Here is a 23,555-nt window from a genome sequence, read left to right as displayed (position 1 = left end):
GGCTGTTTCAGGCTATCAGATACTGGACACTGATATAAAGTTCATATGATGTTAGTAGTGTGCTTGAAGTGCAGTTGTAACCTGTAACATTTATATGACCATGTCTACGTTGGTTTTACTTTCCAAGTTATACACTGATGCAATTATATTAATCTACATCATATTATAAAATCTTATAATATTCTATATCATAGTACATCGATTACACAAGTTTCGCATATATCAAAACAGACACCAATTACTGATTAGGGATATACTTGACCTTTGTCAGATAAATCTAATGTTTCTGAAGCTAGAGCTATGCTGCGTGTCAAACAAAACTACCAGCTTCACAGACTCCTTAGGAGACCTGCTCCTGAGTGAAGCCAATGGAGTAGAGCCAAAATAACCAGAGAAGAACAGTACCAAACAAGCCCTTGCATACCCAACCTAGTGACAGCAAATTTACGGCTCCCCGCCTACTCCTTGCTTTTGTGGCCTAGTCCATATATTGCCGGGACAGCCTTTCCTCGACACCCATCCCGTTTCCTACCGCCCGCCGCGGCGCCGCCTTGGGGCCGATCTCCGTCACCGCGACCAGTAGTGCCGTCGTCCTGCTACTTCCGCGGCTTACTCTCGCCTGACTCATTGCGCGCCCAAGTCGTTCTCCCCGCCCCCTCGGTCTCGACTCCCGGAGGTCTTCCCGCGGGTTCGCCCGCTGCCGCCTGCGCCCATCTCCACCCCGCGAGCAGCGGTGCCGTCGTCGTGTTGCTTCCGCCTCCGGTGAGCACCCGCGCGGACGTACATCTTCTTGCTTTCTCATCCCTCTCTCTATCACACCTTTTATTTCTTTGCCTTAACCTATTCTTCATTTTCTAGATCTGGAAGCTTTTCTCTTCTCCTTAAACCCTAATATTAATATACAGCTAGGTCCGTCCCTCACCGAAGCAATGGGACGCCCGGAGCCTGCGGTTTTGTTTGCGCAGACGATCCTCCACTCCCAGCTGGATGAGTATGTAGACGAGGTAAGCTTTCCAAAACCTATGTCCCCCTTAATCTGCTGTGCTTGCGGTAATCAAATCTTGCTAGTACCTCGTTGTGATAATACGTTTGGCTTGATTGTTCGTCCTGTTCCGTCGGACTGTTAATGCTAAAAAATCTTGCGCACGATTAGACTGAAGGTCAGGGCTACTTACTACTGCAAGCTGGTTCTAAGTACAGGTTCTTCCAAAGAGCTTGTATGCAATAAATATTGCCAAAAGGTTTACTACCCACGTATGCCACAAATCTTGCGCACTATCCAACATAGACCTTTTCCACATGGGGAAAGGTCAATCTTGCTCCTGGGAGCTGTTGTTTTTTTTTTTATTTTTTGTGTGCTTCACTGCACTAGGGTCTTATCCATGAAGTGAAAAACGAAAATGGTCAATGGTTTTGACAAAGTGGAATAAGAGGCATGGCAGCATTGTCGAAAGGCCATCATAATTTGAAAGGAAGACTTTAAAATGTGAACAAAGGAAATGAGGAGTACATTGTGATATGAACAGGGGTGGCTCCATCTGTCAGTGAATTGTGTTGCGCCTTAGCATTCGATATACCTCTCCATGGGTTGTGCAAATTAACCTTGATCCTACAAAGCAAATAGAGATAGAGAAGAAATAACTAGATAAAATCAATTTGAACTGCAATTAGGAATTTCGAAGTTGTAGCTCAACATAAATTGAGATACTTAATAAGGTGGGGGTTCTGGAGACAAGTAACTAGGCGGTCTAGCTCACATGGAAAGATACAAGGTAAAGTAGCAATGGCTAAATATTAATATAAACAAAATCCAAGGAATCCTAAAGGGGTCCCTAACTATCTAGGGATAGTTTGACACTATTTTGGCAATTGCGTTTGACTAGCGTTGAATTTGGAGATGAGGCTGAATCTATTGGAAAGAGAACCCAGAGACCATTCCATCAACTAGTGGCTCCAAACAGACTTCTGGATCAACAGGTATATGTGTTTTAACTTGAGGATTTTCAGGAGGCCGAATTAGGTTGCAGAAATGTCCAGCTTGAACTATATATCTTGCCTTGGCCCGTTGATGATGTGGTGGCAATGATAAACACTTGTAGAAGACTCTGACTTGGTCCCCAATCAACTTATTTAATCCTCTATACACACGTGCACTTCTTCTATTCCTTTAATTCAGGCAAGCATTTGTGCAAATGACATATAAACCAACTTAATGATGTAGCACCCTTTGTTCTAATATATAAAGAGTAAACCTTATATAAGATGCATTCACCTTTGCTTCAGCTGCGCACATTGTGGTTGTGAGCGTAGCTGTGCTAGCGATGACATCATTACATTGTGATGGAATGATGTGTCCAGACAGCACACACACACGCATAGTGATCATGGTCAAAAGATAAACTTTTTCCATATGTCTAATGGCTGTGTTGAATGGAATATGACATATAATGGCTTATGCGCAAAGCATGCTTGTGGACTTGTGGCATATGTGATAAATGAGTTAGTGGCATATGCAAAATTATCATAAAGATATTTTGATCTACTTTTTCTGGAACTTTAGTATGTAAAATCCAGGCTTCATAAATCACACCTAGCAGTCATATCTGTTGGTTGCCCTGCTTTGAATTATAAAATCCATGCCCATGTTTCCAACACCGTGTGGCTCCACTTCTCTCTGCTTTATGAAAGGGGTAACTTGCCCAAGAGTTTTAAGTTTTATGGGCATGTGACATCACAGTGCTTCGTCCATGCTAGTGTGTCACAACTCAAAAAGATTAAACCTGAGACAACCTAGTCAAGTTGATCAGTATTGCGGTAATTCAAAAATATAATATAGTTGACGTACCATAGAGTAGATTGAATACCTTTGACCCCATGATTGTTATATCTTTTTAGTACAACGGAATGCACCTTTATACCTACAAATGGCATCAATTGATTTTGTAACCTTACTAAACAAAAATGTCTTATTAATTAATTAATCAGTAATCAGTTTGATCTTTCTTATTGCTGACTCATTTCAGATTACTATGCATGCCTAACAAAGAACAACACTTGTTTCATAATAGAGAAATTTGCCAGTTTTTTTTTATCATATTAAATGTGGTAAAACTTCAGAAAATAAAGACTTGAAGGAAGCTTTGTTACATAGTATACTAACTACTAACCACACATAGGAACCAAACAAACACAAGTGTTCACCGCTGGGACATTTGCTTACTCAATATTGGAATTCCAGGGTGTTCAGGACTTTTTAGAACTTATGCTTAGAGAGAGGGAGGGAGGGGGCCTCTCCATTTTGCCTCTTTGACTTCATATTGTATTTTCTGTCCTTGAGCTCATTTCATTCTGCTGTATCACTCAGGTGTTGTTTTCTGAACCTGTTGTGATCACTGCTTGCGAGTTTCTTGAGCAGAACGCCTCTCCTTCTACACCAAACATATCTCTCGTAGGGTAAGAAACACTTCTCATGTATATAGTTTTGCATATGTATTTTATCTTCTTTTATAACATGAAATCAACGTGTGTCTCCATGTGCATCCCCTGTATAGGTAAGATGTGTGTGTGTGTAATTTATTTGGTTGTTTTCTGTTAAGAACGGCAACCACTTAGGCCGCGTTCGGTTGTGGAGGAGGTAAGTTAACTTACCCAGCGCGGAAAACGGAGTAATAAATTAGTACATGATTAATTAATTATTAATTATTAAAAAAATAAAATAGATTAATATGATTTTTTAAAACAACTTTTCTATAGAAAAGTTTTGCAAAAAATACACCGTTTAGCAGTTTGGGAAGCGTGCGTGCGGAAAACAAGGGGGTAAGTTAACTAAGGGGGAGCAAACGAACGCGGCCTTATTGTAAATACTTATCTAGTGGCTATGAACATTTATATTTCTTAGTGATTTGACTTTTAGGTGGATAACTCTACCACATGACTAGAGGAAAACACTCTAGGTTCCCTAGCTGGAAATCAACATTTTTTTTTTGTGAACTCAACAGCAATATGCCATTTCATTTTTCTGAGGAAATTTTCAGTAGCTTGTAACTCCACTAGGACATTCTGCATTTTTAATGTGCAGACAGAACATGCTGTAATTACCTGATTTGTGATTTACTCCCTTGGGTTTTTATGTTTGATGTTCTCGACTTTGGACCTACGTTTCACCATTTGTCTTACTAAAATAAGAAAAAGTTATCATCTATTTTGCTGCAATTTATTTATCATTACAGGTACTTTAAATGACTTATAGTTTTGCATTTCTGCAATAAAAAAATTGAATAAGACGAATGGTTAAACAAATGTCCAAAGTCAATGGCGCCAAACATACTTTTTCTAAATATGTTTAGCTAATGCCTGCTTGTTGACACTTAAAATTTTACTTAAGCACAAGCACAAGATTCCAGTTTCTATGATCTTGAGAATTGTTACTAAGTCAGCCATGTGAAGACTGAAGAATATGCACTCACATTTTGTTATATGTTAACAATCATTTCTCACTCTTTGTTCATGGTGACAAGTCATTTTCCTTAATTAACATTGATCATTTTATATTCAGTGCTACATCCCCACCTTCATTTGCTTTGGAAGTCTTTGTTCACTGCGACGGGGAGTCCCGATTTAGGCGCCTTTGCCAGCCTTTCTTGTATTCACATTCTTCATCCAACGTGCTAGAAGTTGAGGTACAGAATCTGATTCTCAGTATACTTTGTCCATATTCTTAGTTGGTATTTGTATTCTCTTCTTTTTCTTTAGTTCAATGGACCCTACTCCAGTTCTGAAGCAACAGGCAGCATTTTCAATGTTTGGGTTATTTTACCAAGTAAATTGCGCTGGTTTGTAATGGCAGTGTGTAATTTGGGCCCTTGAACTGAAGTCTGTCCATTTATGTCCCCAACACTTGTATAATGAGTCAACAAGGTCTAGGCATTCCCAAATTGTTAGTATTACATATGCTATTTTGAAGTGGGAGTTTGTTCATATCTCCTCGACTAACAGAAAACATATCTCTTAGTCTTATCCCACTTCTAGAAAAGCCTTAGGAAAACTCGATAACCAACTGATTGGATCATGCAGGAAAACTCACGTTTATGTCCAGTTGTCCAATCCAAATGCAGCAGAATGAATGAATGTTTATGGACTATTGCCATGATATAATACATTTTATATCATACATCTTGGAGTATCCACTTCCACCTCTGATATAACCTATACAAAATTAATACACTCCTTTATTGCATGAGTACATTAATCTGCATGGTTGTCACTGCATACTAAGTGACCATGACACCTGAGGGTTTCCAGGCAGGCTGTGTGATGCTGTTGTGAGTCGAAGGCATGGCGAAGGGCAGTAGAGATGCAGGACGGTGCAGAGTAGAATGTAGAATAGAGCAGAGCAGATCAGCAGATGAAGCATGGGGAGCAAAGAGTACCTCGGGGCAGAGAAGATTGGGGATTGATAGGCAAGAGAACTGCAAATCAGAGAAAAAAGGAGGCATGGAACAACACAAATAAATGATTAGCAGACCAGATTGGTATTGGGAGGAAAGATAAGTTGAAATCAGAGCGCAGCAGGGCTGTTCAGTGGATGGGATAAATGGAATTAAATCACAGAGCTTCCACAGCGTGGATGAGGGAGCTTGGCCAGTGGGATAAGCAGGCGAAGAAAGCTATGCCAGCATTGGTGGCCCTCCTGGCGAACCACCCCACCCCCTGCTCTTTCCTCTAATTGCCATGAGGCAAAGGTTTTGTGTTGTCAAGTGTCAACCATGTTCATGTGCTGATTCAACTCCGATCCAAATTACATGAATGTATTGCAAAGAACCCCATAACTTATAGGCTATTTTGCTAATACCTTCAGACATGCCCACAGAACTACTAGAAAATCCCAAATAAAAAACCTTTCTCCACAGGATTTTCTAGTTTACCATTTGTCTTCCATGGGGGAAGGGGTGCAGAAATGCTAGATTTAAGATAGCATATCACAAATTGTCTAGCTATATAGGGTTTAAGTGCTATATCATGGTCATTTGCAAAGTAGGGTTTGAATATGCCTCCAGTAACTTACACAAGTTTAGGGACATAAATGCTCCATCTGCAGGTTCTGGCACTTACATAGATTTTTGTCAAGTGGTAGGCCTTTAATTGTTTACTTTTTTAGTTTGCTGCATGAGCCAATTTTCCTTTCTTTTTGCAGGCTATTGTTACAAATCATTTAGTGCTTCGTGGAACTTATCGTAGCCTTACTCTTGTAATTTATGGGAATACTGCTGAAGACCTTGGTCAATTCAACATAGAACTAGATCTGGATCATTCTCTTGCGAATGTGGTTAGTTCTCCATCAGAGGGAAAGCTTGAGGACTTGCCACCAGCACTACATTCATCCAAATTTACAATTGAAGAATCATTATCTTCACTAAAGCCATTGAGTTCGCAAGCTACAAAATTGGATTTATCTATTGAAGTGAAGAAAATTCTACATTTAACTCTTACAATGTATCAGATACCAAATGTGGAAAATCTTATTCCTAACCTAGGAAGTGAAGTTATCTCAGCTGTTTTGAAATATGTTTCTGCTAGCACTAACTGCATGTCACACAATTGGAATCAAGACTTGGCAAATTGCTTTGCCAAGGATAATGTCGATTCTCAGGGAACTAGTGGCAGTCTTCTAATGGAAGCTAGCAATGAGCTCTTTGACATTTGGAAAAATGTCAATTTTATTGTAGACACTAGTGCATTTGATTATAATGGCCTTGCCTTCAGATTAGAAGAGTTGCCTACGACTAAGGACATATTTGCTTTGTTTGATAATCATTTCCCATATTACAGGAACTGTTCATTACTTGATCTAGAGAACCCTTTTCAGGTAATTCATCTAGCAACTTTCGTTACTTGTTTAATGTAACTACATGGCCTACTTATCTTAAGCCTTTTTAATTTCAGAGTAAGCTACTAGTTTTCTCTTTGAGTTTGGTTGTCCTACTGTGTTCCTCAAAAGAGAGCTGCTTTTATTTTGTTGATGCTGGTGGGATGGACCAAATCATTAACCTGCTTTGTTGGAAGACCCCATTATGTCCAGCTACTACACTGCTTCTCTTAGGTATTGTTGAACATGCTACTCGGCATGTTGTTGGATGTGAAGCTTTCTTGGGATGGTGGCCACGAAGTGATAACAACAATATACCTGTTGGCAGCAGTGTTGGCTACTGCTCTTTATTGAAGCTTCTACTGGAAAAGGAAAGACATGATATTGCCTGTCTTGCTACATATGTTCTACATCGCTTGCGTTTTTATGAGATACTATCAAGATATGAGGTCTGGATATTTCTTTCAATACCAAACCATTTGTCTTTTTCTTTGTATTGTGTATATCATATTAAGCTTATAGTTGATTTGCAGTCTGCAGTGGTAACCATTGTGTCAAACCTACCTTCTGAAGAACTTTCTACTGATGGAGTTAAATTTCTTAGTTCTGCAAGTATTGAACTAGCTGAACTGCTGGTATGTTTCTAAACATGTCTTTTATCAGGCTAATATCAATACACAGGATATGTATGTCCTGTCATTCTCCATGCATGTGAAGTGGGCTATCTGTAGTTTTATACTGACAAATGTCTATGCAGAAAGTGATAAACATGTGTGGTCCTATTGAAGATCCTTCACCAGTCGTTACTACTAGAAGAATATGTAAATTTGGTGATTTGGAAGGTCTATTGTCATACAACTCAACAGTTGGTCTTATAACTTGTTCGAAATACAGTTTCCTGCAGTTTGATGCTGATCCATACATGTTATCTCTTATCCAGGTAATACTGTCCATAACACTTCTTGTTCTTTTCGTGGTTTACCTCCATTCGTTGTAAATCCTTATGAAGATTTATATAAGAGAGAGTTGGATATGGGCACATATTAAGCTTCACTTACCCTTACCCTTACCCATTCCTATTCTCCTCAAACTCCATCTGGCTTCCTCCTTGCACCATCATCTCTCTGTTTTGGTACTGTGTGCTGTGCACTAGCCTCAAGCAAAAACTACCTGGAGCGTGCCAGAGTGACACCACTGGCTGCTGGTGCCCTTTGCTGAGCCTAGGCTGAGCTGCCAGAAATTGAATCCTGAGCCTCAGCCCCCAGATATTCTTGGAATCATTGTTATTGGCTATAAGGCCTTCAACACTGTCTTCAAGCTCACCATTGGACCAAGCTTCCCCAGGCTGCTTCACCATTGGGCCATGATTCATGCTGCCATGCTGATGTTTATCCAGGAGACAAGCGGGGAGTCTCAAGTGAAGAGAGTGAGGGATGATGTGATCTAAAATGCAACAAAGGAATGGTACCTGGTTCACAGTGAAAAAAAATTCCCAAAGGGTGGTCTGAAATGAAACTTTGCTAACACTATGTGGCCCAACGTGTGAATGCATTCTTTACATAATGCTTGTCATCAATACACAATTCCTGCTTTTGTTGAAATTAATACATGTTATTATTTCATGACACGATAGCATGGATAATAGCTTATTGTATATGAAATGGATACATTGCTTAATAGTCCCAAATATTTTTATCCAACATTACTGGGACCCGCGAGTCCAAATATTTTTTTTTTACCATGTCGATGTGTGTGTGCGTCGTCCCTCCTGCTGAGTGAAAAGCAGTAGTGGAGACAGTCTAGGAGAGTTGCAAGGGGCAGCCCCTACTGCTTAGTGAAAAAGCCAACAGTGGGGGAGAGAGAGAGTCTAGGAGAGGTGCAAGGTGCAAGGAGAAGACAGAGACAACAACTGTAGCATGTGCTACCTTTTACAAGTACACCACTGTAAAGTAAGGATATTATATTTTGTGCCATATACTATATATATATTTCTACAAAAATATGTATATCAGACGAGTCCCCGAATCTTATTTTCTTGAACTTGCTGAATCGAACACCCAAGTCTGAGTCGACTCCGAGACCTGTTTTCGAGCCCTGATAACTCTGCTTTCATCTTTTTGTGGACCGGATGATTGCGTTGTTGGACAAGTTCCAACAGGCCAACACCTTAATTTTGGTTACTATATTAACTTATATCCTATTCTTTTATTTTTCAGACCCATAAAGAATTATTATACTGAAGTTTGTAAATATTAGAGTAAATTTCACTTTGGGCATTTTAGACCAGGTAATTTTACCTTTGTTGTACTTTGGGCCACCCTGACTTCCTTCTCAAGTTTATGAACAATCTCAAGTATATTAAGCACGTTGGTTCCTACTTGTCAATGAACTCCCGCTGCTGTATGCATACTATTTCTTTGACATTTGACAAGTTGAATATAGATGGATAAACGAGTTGTGGGTGGTCCAAAGTGCCACAAAGGTAAAATTACCGGGTCCAAAGTAAAAACATGGGTAAAGGGGTGGTCCAAAGCAAAACATCATTTATAAAAGGTGGTCTAAAAGCCCAGGTCGTCGGTCGTTCTTACATGGGCTACGGTGCCGCTATGCAAGGGTGGGGCAGGGGTTCGGGGGTTTTCTTGACCTGTGTGAGAAGGTTTTCTTGTACGCTTAATGCTTATATGCAACAGTGTCAGCAGACATCACACTTTTCAGAAATGTGTGTTCACTTTGGTATTCTTTTTCAAAACAGGAAAGGGGATTTTTCCCTCTGTCAGCAGCCTTGTTATCATCACCAGTACTGCGGTTAGCTAGTGGACCTGCCGCTGAAATTTTGATGGAGATAGCATCATCAATTGAAACCATCGTCCTCTCCCTTCTTTTTTGTCGTTCAGGTTTGATTAGTAGTTCCTTAAAATTGGGATTCGTCATTTTTGTACATTGTGATACGGAATCATTCTCTTCTGTTAGCAGGGTTATCTTTCTTGCTTGGTCAGCCTGAAGCAACTGAGCTTATACTTTTGTCCCTTCAAGATGGTGAAGATATGAGTAAAACAGAATGCATGACTCTAAGGCAGGCTTTTAATCTTCTGTCAAAAGGATTCTTCTGCCGCCCGCAGGAAGTTGCAATGATCACAGAGCTACACCTTAAAGTGGTCTGTGCAGGCTTACCACATGAGAATTTTTATCCTTTTCTTACGCTGAAAATATTTTTTTTGGCATATATCTGAATATGGTAGACACCGCCACTAGGATGTGAATATGGAAGAATGGTTTATGTCAGGACATCACATTTGGTGAAAATGCAGGGTGGATTTCACCTAAGAAGTGTTATCTTGCCTGGTTGTGCTCGAATCATTAGCTGTATAAATGCCTTGCTGCATAATTTACACCGTGTATTGTTTTGTACATGTTCTCACTATCTTTTACGCTTGTTTGACCTCAACTTTGTGGTGACTTAAAATCATCAATCCTATCTTTCTACCCATCATGTCATCCGCACTATAAATGCTGTAACATTAGTTTGTAATGATAGTATTTACATATAATTTGCTTCAGAAACATAGTTTATATGTATACAACTCAATAAACTTGCAACTTTCAACGTTGCTTATTCATATTGATGTTTGAATTATTTTGGTCTGTAGGGAAGTTCTGCCAATAGGCTACTTGCTGTTCCTCCAAATTCTGATGAGCTTTTGTGGGTTCTTTGGGAACTTTGTGCTATTTCGAGGTCAGTGTTGAAGTCACGTGTGTTTACTGTAATATATGAAATGTGTTTACTGATAACTAATTATTAAGTCCATGCATTGCCATTTCGATATTATCTTGGCCCAGTTCGATAGTCAGCGGCTAAGTTTGCCTCGCCTCGCCTCGCCTCGCCTACTATTTTTGGCTAGTGAAGAGTCGATATTTTTGGGCAGCAAACATATTCCTGTTTCTGTAATGAAGAATTTTCTAAAATTATCAATAGTGTAAATTTTAACCCACATTCTTAATCTTTCAGATGTCTGGTCAAATATCTAAAACTTTGATCTTTATAATGAAACATACTGTAATGTTGCTTGCATGTGGAAATGTCAAAGAAGCTGTTTTTTTTTGTTCTTTCTATAGACTTTCCTTCATGGACTATTATGCACAGGTTTATAAACAGTACAAGTGATGCAGGTCTGATTCAGGTCGCCAAGCTTTACTAACTCTTGGATTCTTCCCTGAGGTGTGTATTGTTTTTCTGCATTGGTAATTGTATATGCAACTTATTTGAGATGTTGAATGACAAATATTTCTATTACAGGCAGTATCAGTTCTGTTGAGTTCTCTCTCTTCTTACAATGACCTTGATTCAATCATGACTAAAAATGGTTAGTAACTTTTTTATCTTTTTCTACTCATTTCATTTTTTGGGTTTTGAATAGGGCTCACATATCCTTGCTGACTTAACTGATATCAGGAGGGTCTCCTTTGGGCCATGCCATCTTCCATTCGGCTGCGGAAATTCTTGAAGTTCTGGTTGCAGATTCAACTGCTTCATCACTTAAATCATGGATTGGATTTGCTATCGATCTCCACAAGGCCTTGCATTCATCTTCTCCTGGATCAAACAGGAAAGATGCTCCAACAAGGTTACTGGAATGGATTGATGCTGGTGTTGTGTACAAGAGAAATGGTGCTGTTGGGCTTCTCCGTTACTCCGCTATTCTAGCTGCTGGTGGAGATGCTCATCTTTCGTCAGGAAATGTGCTTGTGTCAGATTCAATGGACGTTGAGAATGTAATTGCAGATTCAAATAATACTGCAGATGCTCAAGTCATTGATAATCTTCTGGGTAAGCTTGTTGCAGATAAATACTTTGATGGAGTTGCTTTGTGCAGCACATCTGTTGTTCAATTAACAACAGCTCTCCGCATTTTGGCGTTCATTTCGGAAGATAAGGTAAGAAGCTCATTCTGATAAAAAAACCCATTTGTCCTTGACTTCCTATTTGCAAAGAGTGGATAACATTTTTATTTTTTGCTGTTTTGAAGGCTGTAGCTTCATCCCTTTTTGAAGAAGGCGCAATCAATGTTTTATATGTAGTCCTGATGAACGGCAAGTCTATGCTTGAACGCTTGTCCAACAGTTATGGTAAGCATGTAGTACTTTGTTATTCAAAATTTCATTATGCCATTCGTATATATTTTTAATGTGATGCAGTAAGCTTCACATGCTATTTCTGTCTAATTGATGCCACGTGTATATTTCTTTAAGATTACCTTGTGGATGAAGGCGCTGAACTCAGTTCTACCACGGAATTGCTTCTAGACCGAACTCATGAACAAACCATTGTTGATCTCATGATTCCCTCACTTGTCTTGCTGATAAATCTTCTTCACATATTAAATGTAAGATGCTATCTTCTGTTCTTTGTGATGTAGATCATTTGTAGGCTTCTGTGTACACTTGCTAGTGCTTCGAGCTACTAATTCCAATAATTTTGTATTTCTTTATTTTGAAGGAAACAAAGGAACAGTATCGCAACAAAAAGCTTCTTACTGCTCTTCTGCAGTTACACAGAGAAGTCAGGTAGGTCATCAATATAGCCCTGTTGTCCATTCCTGTCCCCCCTCTCTCTGATATACATCTGCAATTTTGATTTTTCAGCCCAAGACTAGCAGCATGTGCTGCAGACTTGTCCTTCATGTTTCCTACTTTTGCTGCCAGTTTTGGTGTTGTTTGCCATCTTGTTACGTCAGCACTTGCTTGTTGGCCATTGTATAACTGGGCACCTGGTCTGTTTCATTGCCTTCTTGAAAATGTTGAGGCTACTAATGCTGCAGTACCATTAGGTCCAAAGGATGCATGTAGTCTCCTTTGCCTTCTGGTAAGTCTTTTGCTTGTTTCTGTGAAGGAAGTACAGGCATTAGCCCTGCACAATCGTATTTGTTTCTAACAGGCTTTCTGCATTTGAAGGGTGATCTTTTCCCAGATGAAGGCATATGGCTGTGGAAAGTGGAGGTTCCTTCTCTGAGTGCCATTAGATCTTTGAGTACTGGTACAGTCCTAGGTTGTCAAGTTGAAAAACATGTGAACTGGTACCTTCACCCTGAGCATGTAGCCATACTACTAGTAAGATTGATGCCGCAACTAGATCGACTCGCATGTGTCATCGACAATTTTGCTACTTCGGTATGTCCTGGCTTTCAATTTTTGTTGTGTTTCTCACTAAGTAGCAAACAACTTTCAACCTCAGTAAATACTTGTGTTGACTACTGTTACAGGCCCTTATGGTGATACAAGATATGCTTCGTATCTTTATTGTCCGTGTTGCCTCCAAAAAGATGGAATGCGCTGTTGTTCTTCTTCGTCCGATCTTTATTTGGTTAAACAACAAAGTTGATGAAACTTCACTGTTGGAGGGAGAGATCTTCAAGGTAATGTGAACTGATTATGGCTTGCTGTTATTAGAATGCATGATTCAAAGTCTTGGGTGGGAGCAATTCAAAATTAAGATTTGTGTAAGTTCATAATATCTGAGGGTGTGACTAACAAGTGTTCAAGACGACACTACACGGTAGATAGTGTACAGAGGTGCCACCTAGGCACCTCCCATGAAAGATAGCATGACAAAAAAATGCCTTGCTCAAATCAACTGTTATTGGCCTGATGGGCCATAGATATGGCTGGCAGCATTGGCAAAGCTTGACAGTGGTCAGCAGCATGAACACCGATGCAAACTGGCTGGGACACAAGCGGGCAAGGGGGAGCATAGGCCCTGTGTGTCTAGTGAGGTTGGCAGCCACGTCAGCTGCTCAATGCTTACTTTCTAGAAAACCATTGTTATTGCTGCCATAACAAAAAAAAATCCTACTAATTCCATAGAAGCAAGAATGCATACCTTGATTGTGCCAATTGCAATACCAGTCTACTTGAACTGCTTGTAGGGAACTGGTTTCATCTATTTCGTTAGTACTGTTAGAACCATCTGGTTGCAAGTCAGTGTTCACCGGACATAAAAATATTCTGCCGAAATGTAGTTCTTTGAATTTCTACTGAATTCTATTTCTATAATGGCTTTGCTGTTTGGTATTCAACAAGTAAATTTCCATTCTTGGATTCAAACGTGCCCTTATAGAGCTTGTGATCTTTATGTACTGATTGGAAGTAATCATTGAAGTATGAATTTTCAGAGCAGGTTCGATTTGCATAAGGTTTGCGATAACAGATGCTGGCAATCAGCATTACCAACCAGTTGCTTAATATTACTGTTGTTTCAGGTTCATCAGTTGCTTCAATTTATTGCAAAACTGTCAGAACATCCAAATGGCAAGGTGAGAGGTTCTTTGCTATTCATGACATATGAGCAATTTTTCTCTTCTCATCTCATTTTCTTGTTATTTAGGTGTTGCTCCGGAAAATGGGGGTCACAAGGATTCTTAGAAAGTTCTTACAAGATTGCAGTAATATGTGTCATATGGAGAATAACATGATTTCTGAGAAAGGGGTCTACAGAAATGATCTCCTTATGCTAAGATGGAAGATTCCTTTGTTGAGATCTATAGCATCGGTGTTTAGTACCCCCCGGCCATCCAGTAAGGAGCCGACTACTGTGGAAGAGTAAGTAATATGCTGTGCTATTATTTATTTTTAGATGTATTTCACACTAATGCATTTTAAAACGAACTATTATCATTGAAACTAGGGTTTGGAATGAGAGTGCCTGTGTTGAAGACTGCTCTTCTATCATGTATCACCTTTTGATGTTATGCCAGGTACAACTTTTTTCTGTCTGGAATAAGTTTCTGCTTGGCAAACATAGTTTAAATGCTTATGGAACCACTAATTTACTTTCTGCTTCTTTGTTTGATTTCCAACCTTACCTGTACATTTGAAGCCAGGATGTGTAGCTCAATGTTTTGTTGTGGTTTCTCTAGTTGTCCGTCCAAAATGATTGCCCAGAACTCTTGTTCGCATTGAAAAACTAAATTCCATGAAGTCCAGAAGTCATCAATGAATTTCTATGCTCAGTTTATTAGTCACATAAAAAGGAAAATTTTATTTTCTGTTCCTGGACTATTTTCATAGTCTAATTTTGTCCCTCAACCCATTGAATTTTCTCTGCATCCAATAGATTCATGTAAAGTTTGGTGCCATGTGACCACCACATGATGTATGTTGCCATTTTGTTTTCTAGGCTATGAAATAACCCTACTTGTTAGCTCATTGCTTATGCAGGATTACTACATTCTTGCTTATATGGTAAAATTTATGATCTGACAGCTACATCATTTATGGTGCGTTGGGTTTGCGGGTGAGGTTGGATGGGATACATGTTTTGTTGGATAGGATGATACATGTTTTGTTTGGTTGGGTGGATGGGATGAGCCAATTTCTTGTTTGCTTGGATGGAATGAGAATAATAAATTATTAATTAACAACAAAATATGTTAATTACTACTAACCTTGCCATAATTAATAGTAATTAACAAGAAACAATAATAAGTTGCTAATTTGGCCAGACCCACTGAAAAGTATTCCTAGGGTGGCTGCCCTATCCATCGCTTGCCATATTCCATCCACCCAACCAAACACACCCTTAAAAACTGCTCAGGGAAATAGATTTGGATGTCCCTTTGCACAGGTTTTGGTAGTTGTGGGATGTAAAATGGACATTTTTGTAGTTGTGGATGACAGTGGAACTCCTAGTAGAGTTGAGGGATTTACAGTGTTCGACACTTTTTTGGGAAAGCAAATCTGGTCACTGATATTTTGGTCTGACACAGCAGCAACTGCAACTTTTTAATTACAAATATAATGCACTCAGTGGTGATGGAATTTGTAAGAAACACTTGTGGTTATGGATTTTTGTTTGCATCTCTAACTGCTTAAAATTGAGGGTGTCAACATATAATAAGTCAGGGTGGGCAAGGTTTTCCAGTCCCCCCCTTTTGGTTAGTGTTGCTTTTGTGCCCCCCCTTGGATTTGTCCAAAGTCATGTGAAAACATGTTATCATCCTTAGGTACCGCAGGAATCCTATCATAAGACACGTCTAATGCAAAAAAAAATGCAGCAATTTTTGAAATATGATTTTAATAGGAAGGCATGCGGATGATAAATCTTTGTAGAATTCTGTTCTTATACTGTGCTGCCTATTCTTAAAGTTATATTGTTAATCCATAAAGATATATATTTATAATGATTCTGGCACTTATGACGCAGTAATATGCCATGTCAGGTTCTGCCAGTTGGACGTGATATGTTTGCATGTTCTCTGGCATTCAAGGAGGTTGCTTCTTCCCATTCCTGTAGCGATGCAGTGGCTTCAATATTTTCACAAATCCAAACTTCTAACAAAGACAAGCAGGAAAAAAGTGAGAGTGATACATGTTACGGTGCGCCAAAGGTGGATAATTGGTGTGGCTTTTCCCCTTTGTTGAATTGCTGGAAGAGTCTCCTGCAATATATTTGTGCTATTCGTCCAACAGATTATTTGGTAGAAATTGTTTATGCATTGACGTTAGGTGCTATTGCCCTCAGCCAGTCTGGTGAAAAGTAAGTGTAATTTTCTTGCTTTTGAATATCTTAGTAATATGTTTTAAACCGATGATATCAATTGCGTATTTATTCTGATGTGGAAGAATGCCAAGCATATCCTTGCGGTCAGCACTTCACTAGACTGCATCTGATTTTATTAAGGTGTACCTTTCTTCACTGCTTCTATGGTCATTTGCAAACACATGTTAACTTTGGTACAAATGCTGATGTTAGTTTTGTTAAATCTTTACATGCTTATTGTTTTGTTTAACTAAAAAACTCATTTCAGATTTGTGTGTGTATGTGGGGGGGGGGGGGGGGTGGTTCTGCCAGTTCTCCCGAACTAATGAATTCACATATTTATGTTTATAAACGCTTGGAGCAAAGGGTGAGTCAAACTTTGGACCTAAACAGACCCATCATTTGGCTTATGCTGATGCATTTCAGCATTAAGTTAGCTGATGCTTGCTTGTAATGGGATTTTACAACTCAATAAGTAAATCAATGGACTTATGCTGGAAATCTGCTTCTGCAACAGTGAACCGATGAGGACAAAAAACTTTGTGCTCACATGGGATGCTCTGCTAACTAGGTCAACATCTACATGGGATATTTAGAGTATTTCTATTTGACCTTTATGTTACTATTAAATATGGGGTTAGGATTAATCCAAATTTTTTTAAATAAATGTTTTGAACCGCGGTTAACTATTTAAATTGTGGTTGAACGGGCAAACCAAGAGCCAATATATGGACCAATTTACCCACTGGTCTGCCTTTTCGTGCTATGAACTTAGGAAGGCCCCTAGTAATGTTCTGGCAAAATCAGTGACTCGGATAACATGTGCTGCGGTGACTCAGATGGTGTGTCCCCCTTCTTGCTTCCATGGTTGGTAATTTGGCTGCTTCATTGTCTCACAGTGTCCAATGCTTTAGTGCAAGGGTGGGGGTTAGCTAGCTCTGTGGTATTCATGGTAGAGGGGAGTTTCTTCAACAGTTTTTTTATGGATAGACATGTACATAAATGCTCACATTGTTTCTGTTGGTAGTCTTGAAGGTACCGTCATATTGAGGTATCTATTTGGGCACCCCTTTGATCCTAGTTCATCAGAGACCTCTGATGACGTTACTATTTTATTGAAGACTTTTGAAGAGAGTATATGCCAGGGGTTTGACAATTGGTTGCCTTATGTTGGAAAACCTCTTTTGCATCAGGTATTTTGGTTTTATCTTCAATATATCAGTTTTGCTGGCCTGTTTCTCACATTGATAAAGCATTCACAGGTACGGAGTTCTGTCAGATTGCTATGTTCTATTATTGAGAATTCTGGACCATTCACAGCTTCAGCACGGATGTCTCTTGAAGAAAGCGTGATTCCAGTTGGGGTGTTTCACAATATTGTCATGACGTCTCATCTGATGCCTTCGATAGACTTTGTGTCAGTAAATGATGATCCTGCTCTTTTATTTTCCAATGCCTGGAAGGCTTTTGGTGATTCAGCAGAACCTTTTGGGTGTCAAGCATCTGAATTTGGAAAGAAGATGATATGGGAGTTGCCTGATTGTTCTCTTGATAAACAGCTAATGCCAGGCCAATCTGCCAGGAGAAAACTTGCATTAGGAGATAGCGCAAGTAGACGTGTAAGGGACAATCAAGCACATGAACCTACTGGACAGTTCTCTCGAGGTTTAAATACAACTAATGCCTCTATTGGTCATACACGTAGAGACAATTTCCGCCAGCGCAAACCAAACACAAGTAGACCACCTTCAATGCATGTTGATGACTATGTCGCGCGAGAGAGAAACATAGATGGTGCAAGTAGTGCATCAAATATTGTAAGTTCTACTCCACGTGGAACACTTAGTGGAAGGCCTCCATCCATTCATGTAGATGAATTTATGGCAAGACAGAGGGAACGCCAAAATCCTGTTACAGCACCATCTGGTGATGCAACTCAGGTAAGAAGTAAGGCAGCTTTGGATGACAATGCCTCTATCAATCTGGAGAAACCGAGGAAAGCAAAGGCTGATCTTGATGATGATCAAGAAATCAATATAATCTTTGATGAGGAGTCAGGATCAGAGGATAAACTTCCTTTTCCTCAACCAGATGACAGCCTGCAATCACCACCTGTCATTGTTGGGGAGAACTCTCCAGGTCCCGTAGTTGATGAGATAGAAAATCAGCTGAATGAAAGAAATTTGTTTTCTGGCACCGTTGTATCAGAATGTGATGAAGCTTGTGAAACTGGCATATCTTCACGGACAGCAATTTGTCATGAAGCTAACATCCCTTCTGGGCGAAAGTTTTCAGTTTCTAGCCCAGAGAAGATTGTGTTCCATGATCGTGCCGACGAATCTCCATTTATCTCTCCTGTTACTGGATCGAAGGTTACACCTGGTCATAGGACACATGCTGCACAAGCAACACTTCAACAATTACCTCCTAGTGTGTATCGGAAAAGAAGTCCAGAGAATCTGACTGAGAGCTCTGTGTCATCTGGATCTCATGGACATGATCGTACACTTCCCAGCAACCAGCCTCCTTTGCCACCGATGCCCCCACCAGTTTCTTCTGCATCTCTACAAAATCCTGATTCAATTCAAAGGCAATCATCTTACATTTCTAGAGATGGGCCACCACATTTTCCTCCTAGTTATCCGATGCAGTCTTTTGATGCTAGTATGCATTCATTTGTGGGGCATCAGGTAATAAAGACGTGTCTTTTAAAGTTTTGATTTGATGTTTCAGCTGCTATTTTTACTCGCTGTTGCAATTTAAATTTTACAAGATGAATTTCCTTTTCCAGGTTCATACTGATAATGTCCTACCATGCACCAGTGATTTGTCATCAAACACATTGCCTAGTGTTGATGCCAAGTTCTTGTGGAACGCACTTCCAGTAAATAGGATCCCTATGGAGCACCTCAGCCCTGGTTCATCTACTCGGCCAGTATCACCCCTTCCTCTACGGCCAGTTTCAGCAACCCAACATACTGCAATGAGCTCTGGGCCTCCTGGAGCACTGTATAATCAAGTGTCTGGTGTTCTCCAGTCTTCTCCGCCTGCATCCCTTATTAGTGATGCAACTTTAGGGACAAATCCTGCATCTCTTGGTGCACTTTCTTCAAATTCCTTACCATCGCTTGCATCACAATTTTTAATTGGTAGACCTTCAACTCCTACATTTTTTGGCACCCCTCTTCAAATCCAACTCTCATCTGGCCTTGCACAGAATGTTTCTAATCCCCAGGCTTCCATTTCCTCAATGCAATCACGACCACCTCCACCACCACCACAGCAACCACATCCATCTCAAACATTCCAACAGCATGGTTCTCTTCAACTACCACACCAAGAGCAGCCAATGCCATATCCACTAAATACTATTCAGGCTCAGGTGCCATTGCAGTTTCCGAACCAGCTTCATGTTCCACAACTGCAATTATTCCATCAGATTCAGCAGGAGTCTGTCTTGCAACCGACCGGACACGTGTCCGAACAATCGCTACCTCTGAACCAGAGTGCACAACAGCAGACAGACTCTGGGATGAATTTAAACCATTTTTTTTCATCTCCAGAAGCTATTCAGGTTTATTTGAATTTTTCTTGGAATAATATTTCCTCAGTGCCAAGGCTTGACTGATTTTGACGTTTTTTACTTGCAGAATCTGTTGAGTGATCGGGACAAACTCTGCCAACTTTTGGAGCAGAATCCAAAACTCATGCAGATGCTTCAGGTTAGATGAATGGATTTTGCGTGTTCTTTTAGTACGATGCACGGTGCATGGTATCTTTAGTCGATCATGTTTTAAGCTCGAATGCAAGGTTTGCTTTGTTATTGTCAGATCTTAACTGCTTTCCATTTGACAAACAGGATCGTATTGGCCAGCTATGAGAGGGTTCGGTGCGATTTGACTCTTAAATACGTCTGACCGTCTTATCTTTTTGTTTGTTTTCACTTATGAGCTGTGTAGCAAATATTATTGTGTCAACATTTATCGTTGCTGAGCCTTGGCAATAGGTAGGTTGGTGTGGTCCTCCTGTCAGTTTTTGACCGATATTACATTGGTTGATAAGTTCATCCAAACATAGGCGTGTACCGAAAATGTTGATGCTAATATAGCTTCTGATGTAGTTGCTAAATACAGTGTCCGTATTTTGTGCTTGTATGCTATTTGTTCTGAATACTATAATTGACTAATACACCCTCCAGTCATAAATATTTATATTTGAAAATTTAAAACTGACCATTAGTTTTGCATTACAATAAATTTATATAATCTAATAAACTTATGACACTTTGTAATAAAATACATGCATATCTGTTTGTTTCAAAGTAAACATTTGAGATGTACTGATGGCTAATTTGAGAAGTTAGATGCCCATGCGTTGGCATTGGTTAATGATTCTATGTAGTGATCCACTGTTGTTTTATATACTCCTTTTTCTTGATATAGTGGTTTACTGGTTTTTATGTATGTTAACTTGTTCTTATACAATGCAATTCGTTGATAATTCCCATGCCGCAAAAATAATCGAGCGCTACGAGAATGCCCTCTTCCTGCCTCGGTAGTCGGTAGCAGCATGCCTTCGTCATGTCGAAGCACAGGCTCCTACCCTATCTGTTCAATCGTCTCCCTTTTTCGCCCTACTGCTTCCTCTGGTCCCACGTGCGTTTATGGCACGTAACTATTGCGATACTCATGTTTCTAAGCCTTTTATTATGAGCAATATTAATTGTGTAAAGAATACAAGTTCATAACAGATGATCAATCACTTTCTTAGGCATGGAGATATTTATAGTGTTTACGAGCACGTTATCTAAAAAAATTAAGTTCACACTGTATAGTGTGAACTCATTTTCACATGCGCAAAAATTACATGAGATGTTTCGAGTGTTTTCCTCGTTAATATGACTATTCACGAAAAATGTTTTCTTTTACTAGTTTATATTCATATTGCTCATATTATTACAAAATTCTTGCTTTATTTATTCAAACTTGCATCGTTTATTCAATTTATTTACTATATTTATTTTTTGGGTTTAGCCTATTATTATACCGTTGTTTATCCAACTTTATTTATGTTATACCGGGGTAATTGAAGCAGAGTTAGACCTAGATCATGCTTAGCTTTACTTAGAACAAGTAGCATCACATACTTTAATCATTGCTCGACTTCAATAGCGATAATGATTTAATACCTAGTCAGGGTTAGTGCCAACTAAAATATTGACTAATGGTGGACCGTGGGTGTATGGTTTTGAGAGTTGCACCCATGATAAGTAAGGACCGATTCACATGAAGTCCTGGAAGTTAATTTTGTGCTAACTACAAGCCAGAGTGGGCAACAGTGAGATTTGAAGTGTAATTACAAACTATTTGATGTACCCAGGTGTTGATGTCGGAAATGTGATCAATGATGTGTCACACATGAAGGGCCTAGGAGTCACTCTTAGACGGCTCCTGTGCAAGACCTAAATTCTCAGAAGGTGCACGGGCATGTCAGTCAGTTTGATTCTGTAACGGACAAGATGAACAGTAAAACAAGTCCAATCGACTATCGAGCCCATAGGTAACTGAGAAACCAACCGATCGGACATTGATGTAACAACGTTTAGCCAATAGCACTAGTACAGATCCTCTCATCTATGATGGCCCATAACATGCCTTGGCTACTTGGGCCGTCAGAACGAGGTCATCTCAGTCGGGCCTAAAATAAGCTTGTTGTAGATGTAGTCACATAGCCGAATCTAGTTGCGTATGCTTAGAGCCCGTCAGAGATATACTCATTTGTGACGGGCACAAATGTATGCCCTATTGAGATTGTCTTAGTCATATCAATCGGGCCAAAGTATCCATCCCGTCAGAGATGACTCATATGTGACGGCCACTGTTCTTTCGCCCAATTGAGATATTCGGTGGCCCGTTGGAGATATCGTACTTTGGCTTGATAGAGATATTGTTTGCTATCTCTATAAATACTCACCCTGTATTTTGTCATTTTGTCAGAGACTATCCCACTATTCACAATTCTAGTGGGAGGTGTAAGGGGGCGAATTTTTGTAATTTTTTTCTAAAGAGAACATGAAAATCCTAAAGTAAGTAAAAAAATTAACTAATATTTTGTTTAATTATTAGCACTCTATAAACTCAAACATTGCATGCAAATAAATGTTAACTAATATTTTGTTTTTTTGGCGATGGATCGAAGTTGGATATATGCGACTAATCTGAAGCATCATTGCAAGGAGTACAGAGATGGCGTATTAGGTTTTTTGAACACCACGGAGGAGGATAGGAAAAGAAGAAACAACAAATACATGTGTTATCCATGTAGCGATTGTAAGAATGAGTCTAAGTTTGAAAGCAAAGTGGACGTACACTCTCACTTGATACCTCGGGGATTCATGAAGAGATACACACGTTGGGTGAAGCATGGAGAGCAAGAATCAAGAAGTGGTGCAATTCCTGACAGTAGTGGTGCAGACAATCGTGAAGGAGATGAAGATGAAGATAAGCATGATATGTTTATACCGTTTCCATTGGGTAGTGAAATGGTTGATGTGGAACCGGGTCTGCTGCAAGACATGTTACGTGACGTTGAGGACCCGACATACAACGGGAGAGATTCTATGAAGTTCAGCAAGTTGGTCAGTGACTTGACGACACCTCCGTACACCGAATGCAAACCAAAATACACCAAATTATTAACTACCTTGGACCTAATGAAGCTGAGGGCTAGTAGTGGATGGATCGACAAGAGTTTTATAGAACTATTGGGAATAATGAAGGCGATGCTTCCTGAAGAGAACACATTGCTCGAGATGACATATGAAGCAAAGCAGGTTCTATGTCCCTTAGGGTTAGAGGTTCGTAGAATTCACGCTTGTCCAAACGACTCCGTATTATACTACAAGCAATATGCGGACTTAGATGCTTGTTATGTCTGCAAGGTATCTCGGTACAAGAGAAAGAAAAGTGTGGGGGAGGAAAAGAAGTCAAAGAAGGGTTGGCCAGCGAAGGTTGTATGGTATCTACCCATCAATGATCGTTTCAAGAGAATATTTGCCAACCCCAATGAAGCGGAGATAGTATGTTGGCATGCCACAGAGAGAAGGAATGACAGATTACTAAGGCACCCAGCCGATTCGATGCAATGGAGGAATGTCGA

At 39.7% G+C, this 23,555-nt stretch overlaps 1 protein-coding gene across 2 annotated transcripts; it reads left to right on the top strand.

The window, feature by feature from the left end:
- Positions 1-446: 446 nt before the first annotated feature.
- On the top strand, positions 447-20,624 carry LOC102709548 (protein virilizer homolog). 2 transcript variants are annotated; one of them, XM_015835301.2, is made up of 29 exons: positions 447-762; positions 906-1,004; positions 3,365-3,453; positions 4,556-4,679; positions 6,194-6,865; positions 6,943-7,314; positions 7,399-7,500; positions 7,623-7,805; positions 9,618-9,759; positions 9,839-10,020; positions 10,513-10,598; positions 11,033-11,081; positions 11,160-11,226; positions 11,316-11,797; positions 11,890-11,989; positions 12,113-12,246; positions 12,360-12,427; positions 12,506-12,725; positions 12,815-13,030; positions 13,123-13,275; positions 14,119-14,172; positions 14,244-14,458; positions 14,544-14,613; positions 16,078-16,394; positions 17,425-17,590; positions 17,651-19,087; positions 19,189-19,971; positions 20,048-20,119; positions 20,257-20,624. In XM_015835301.2, exons 2-29 carry the CDS (start codon positions 930-932, stop codon positions 20,275-20,277), a joined length of 6,651 nt encoding a protein of 2,216 aa, XP_015690787.1. In that variant the 5' UTR covers positions 447-762; positions 906-929; the 3' UTR covers positions 20,278-20,624. The 2 variants fall into 2 exon arrangements, with proteins under 2 accessions (XP_015690787.1, XP_006651539.1); XM_006651476.3 differs by having other exon boundaries at positions 448-762; positions 17,660-19,087.
- The last annotated feature ends 2,931 nt before the right edge of the window (positions 20,625-23,555 follow it).

This window comes from Oryza brachyantha, chromosome 3, assembly GCF_000231095.2.
Source record: "Oryza brachyantha chromosome 3, ObraRS2, whole genome shotgun sequence".
NCBI classification, from domain to species: Eukaryota; Viridiplantae; Streptophyta; class Magnoliopsida; order Poales; family Poaceae; genus Oryza; species Oryza brachyantha.
Note: the sequence above shows the minus strand (reverse complement) of the source record. Positions and strands in the feature narration are given on the sequence as shown.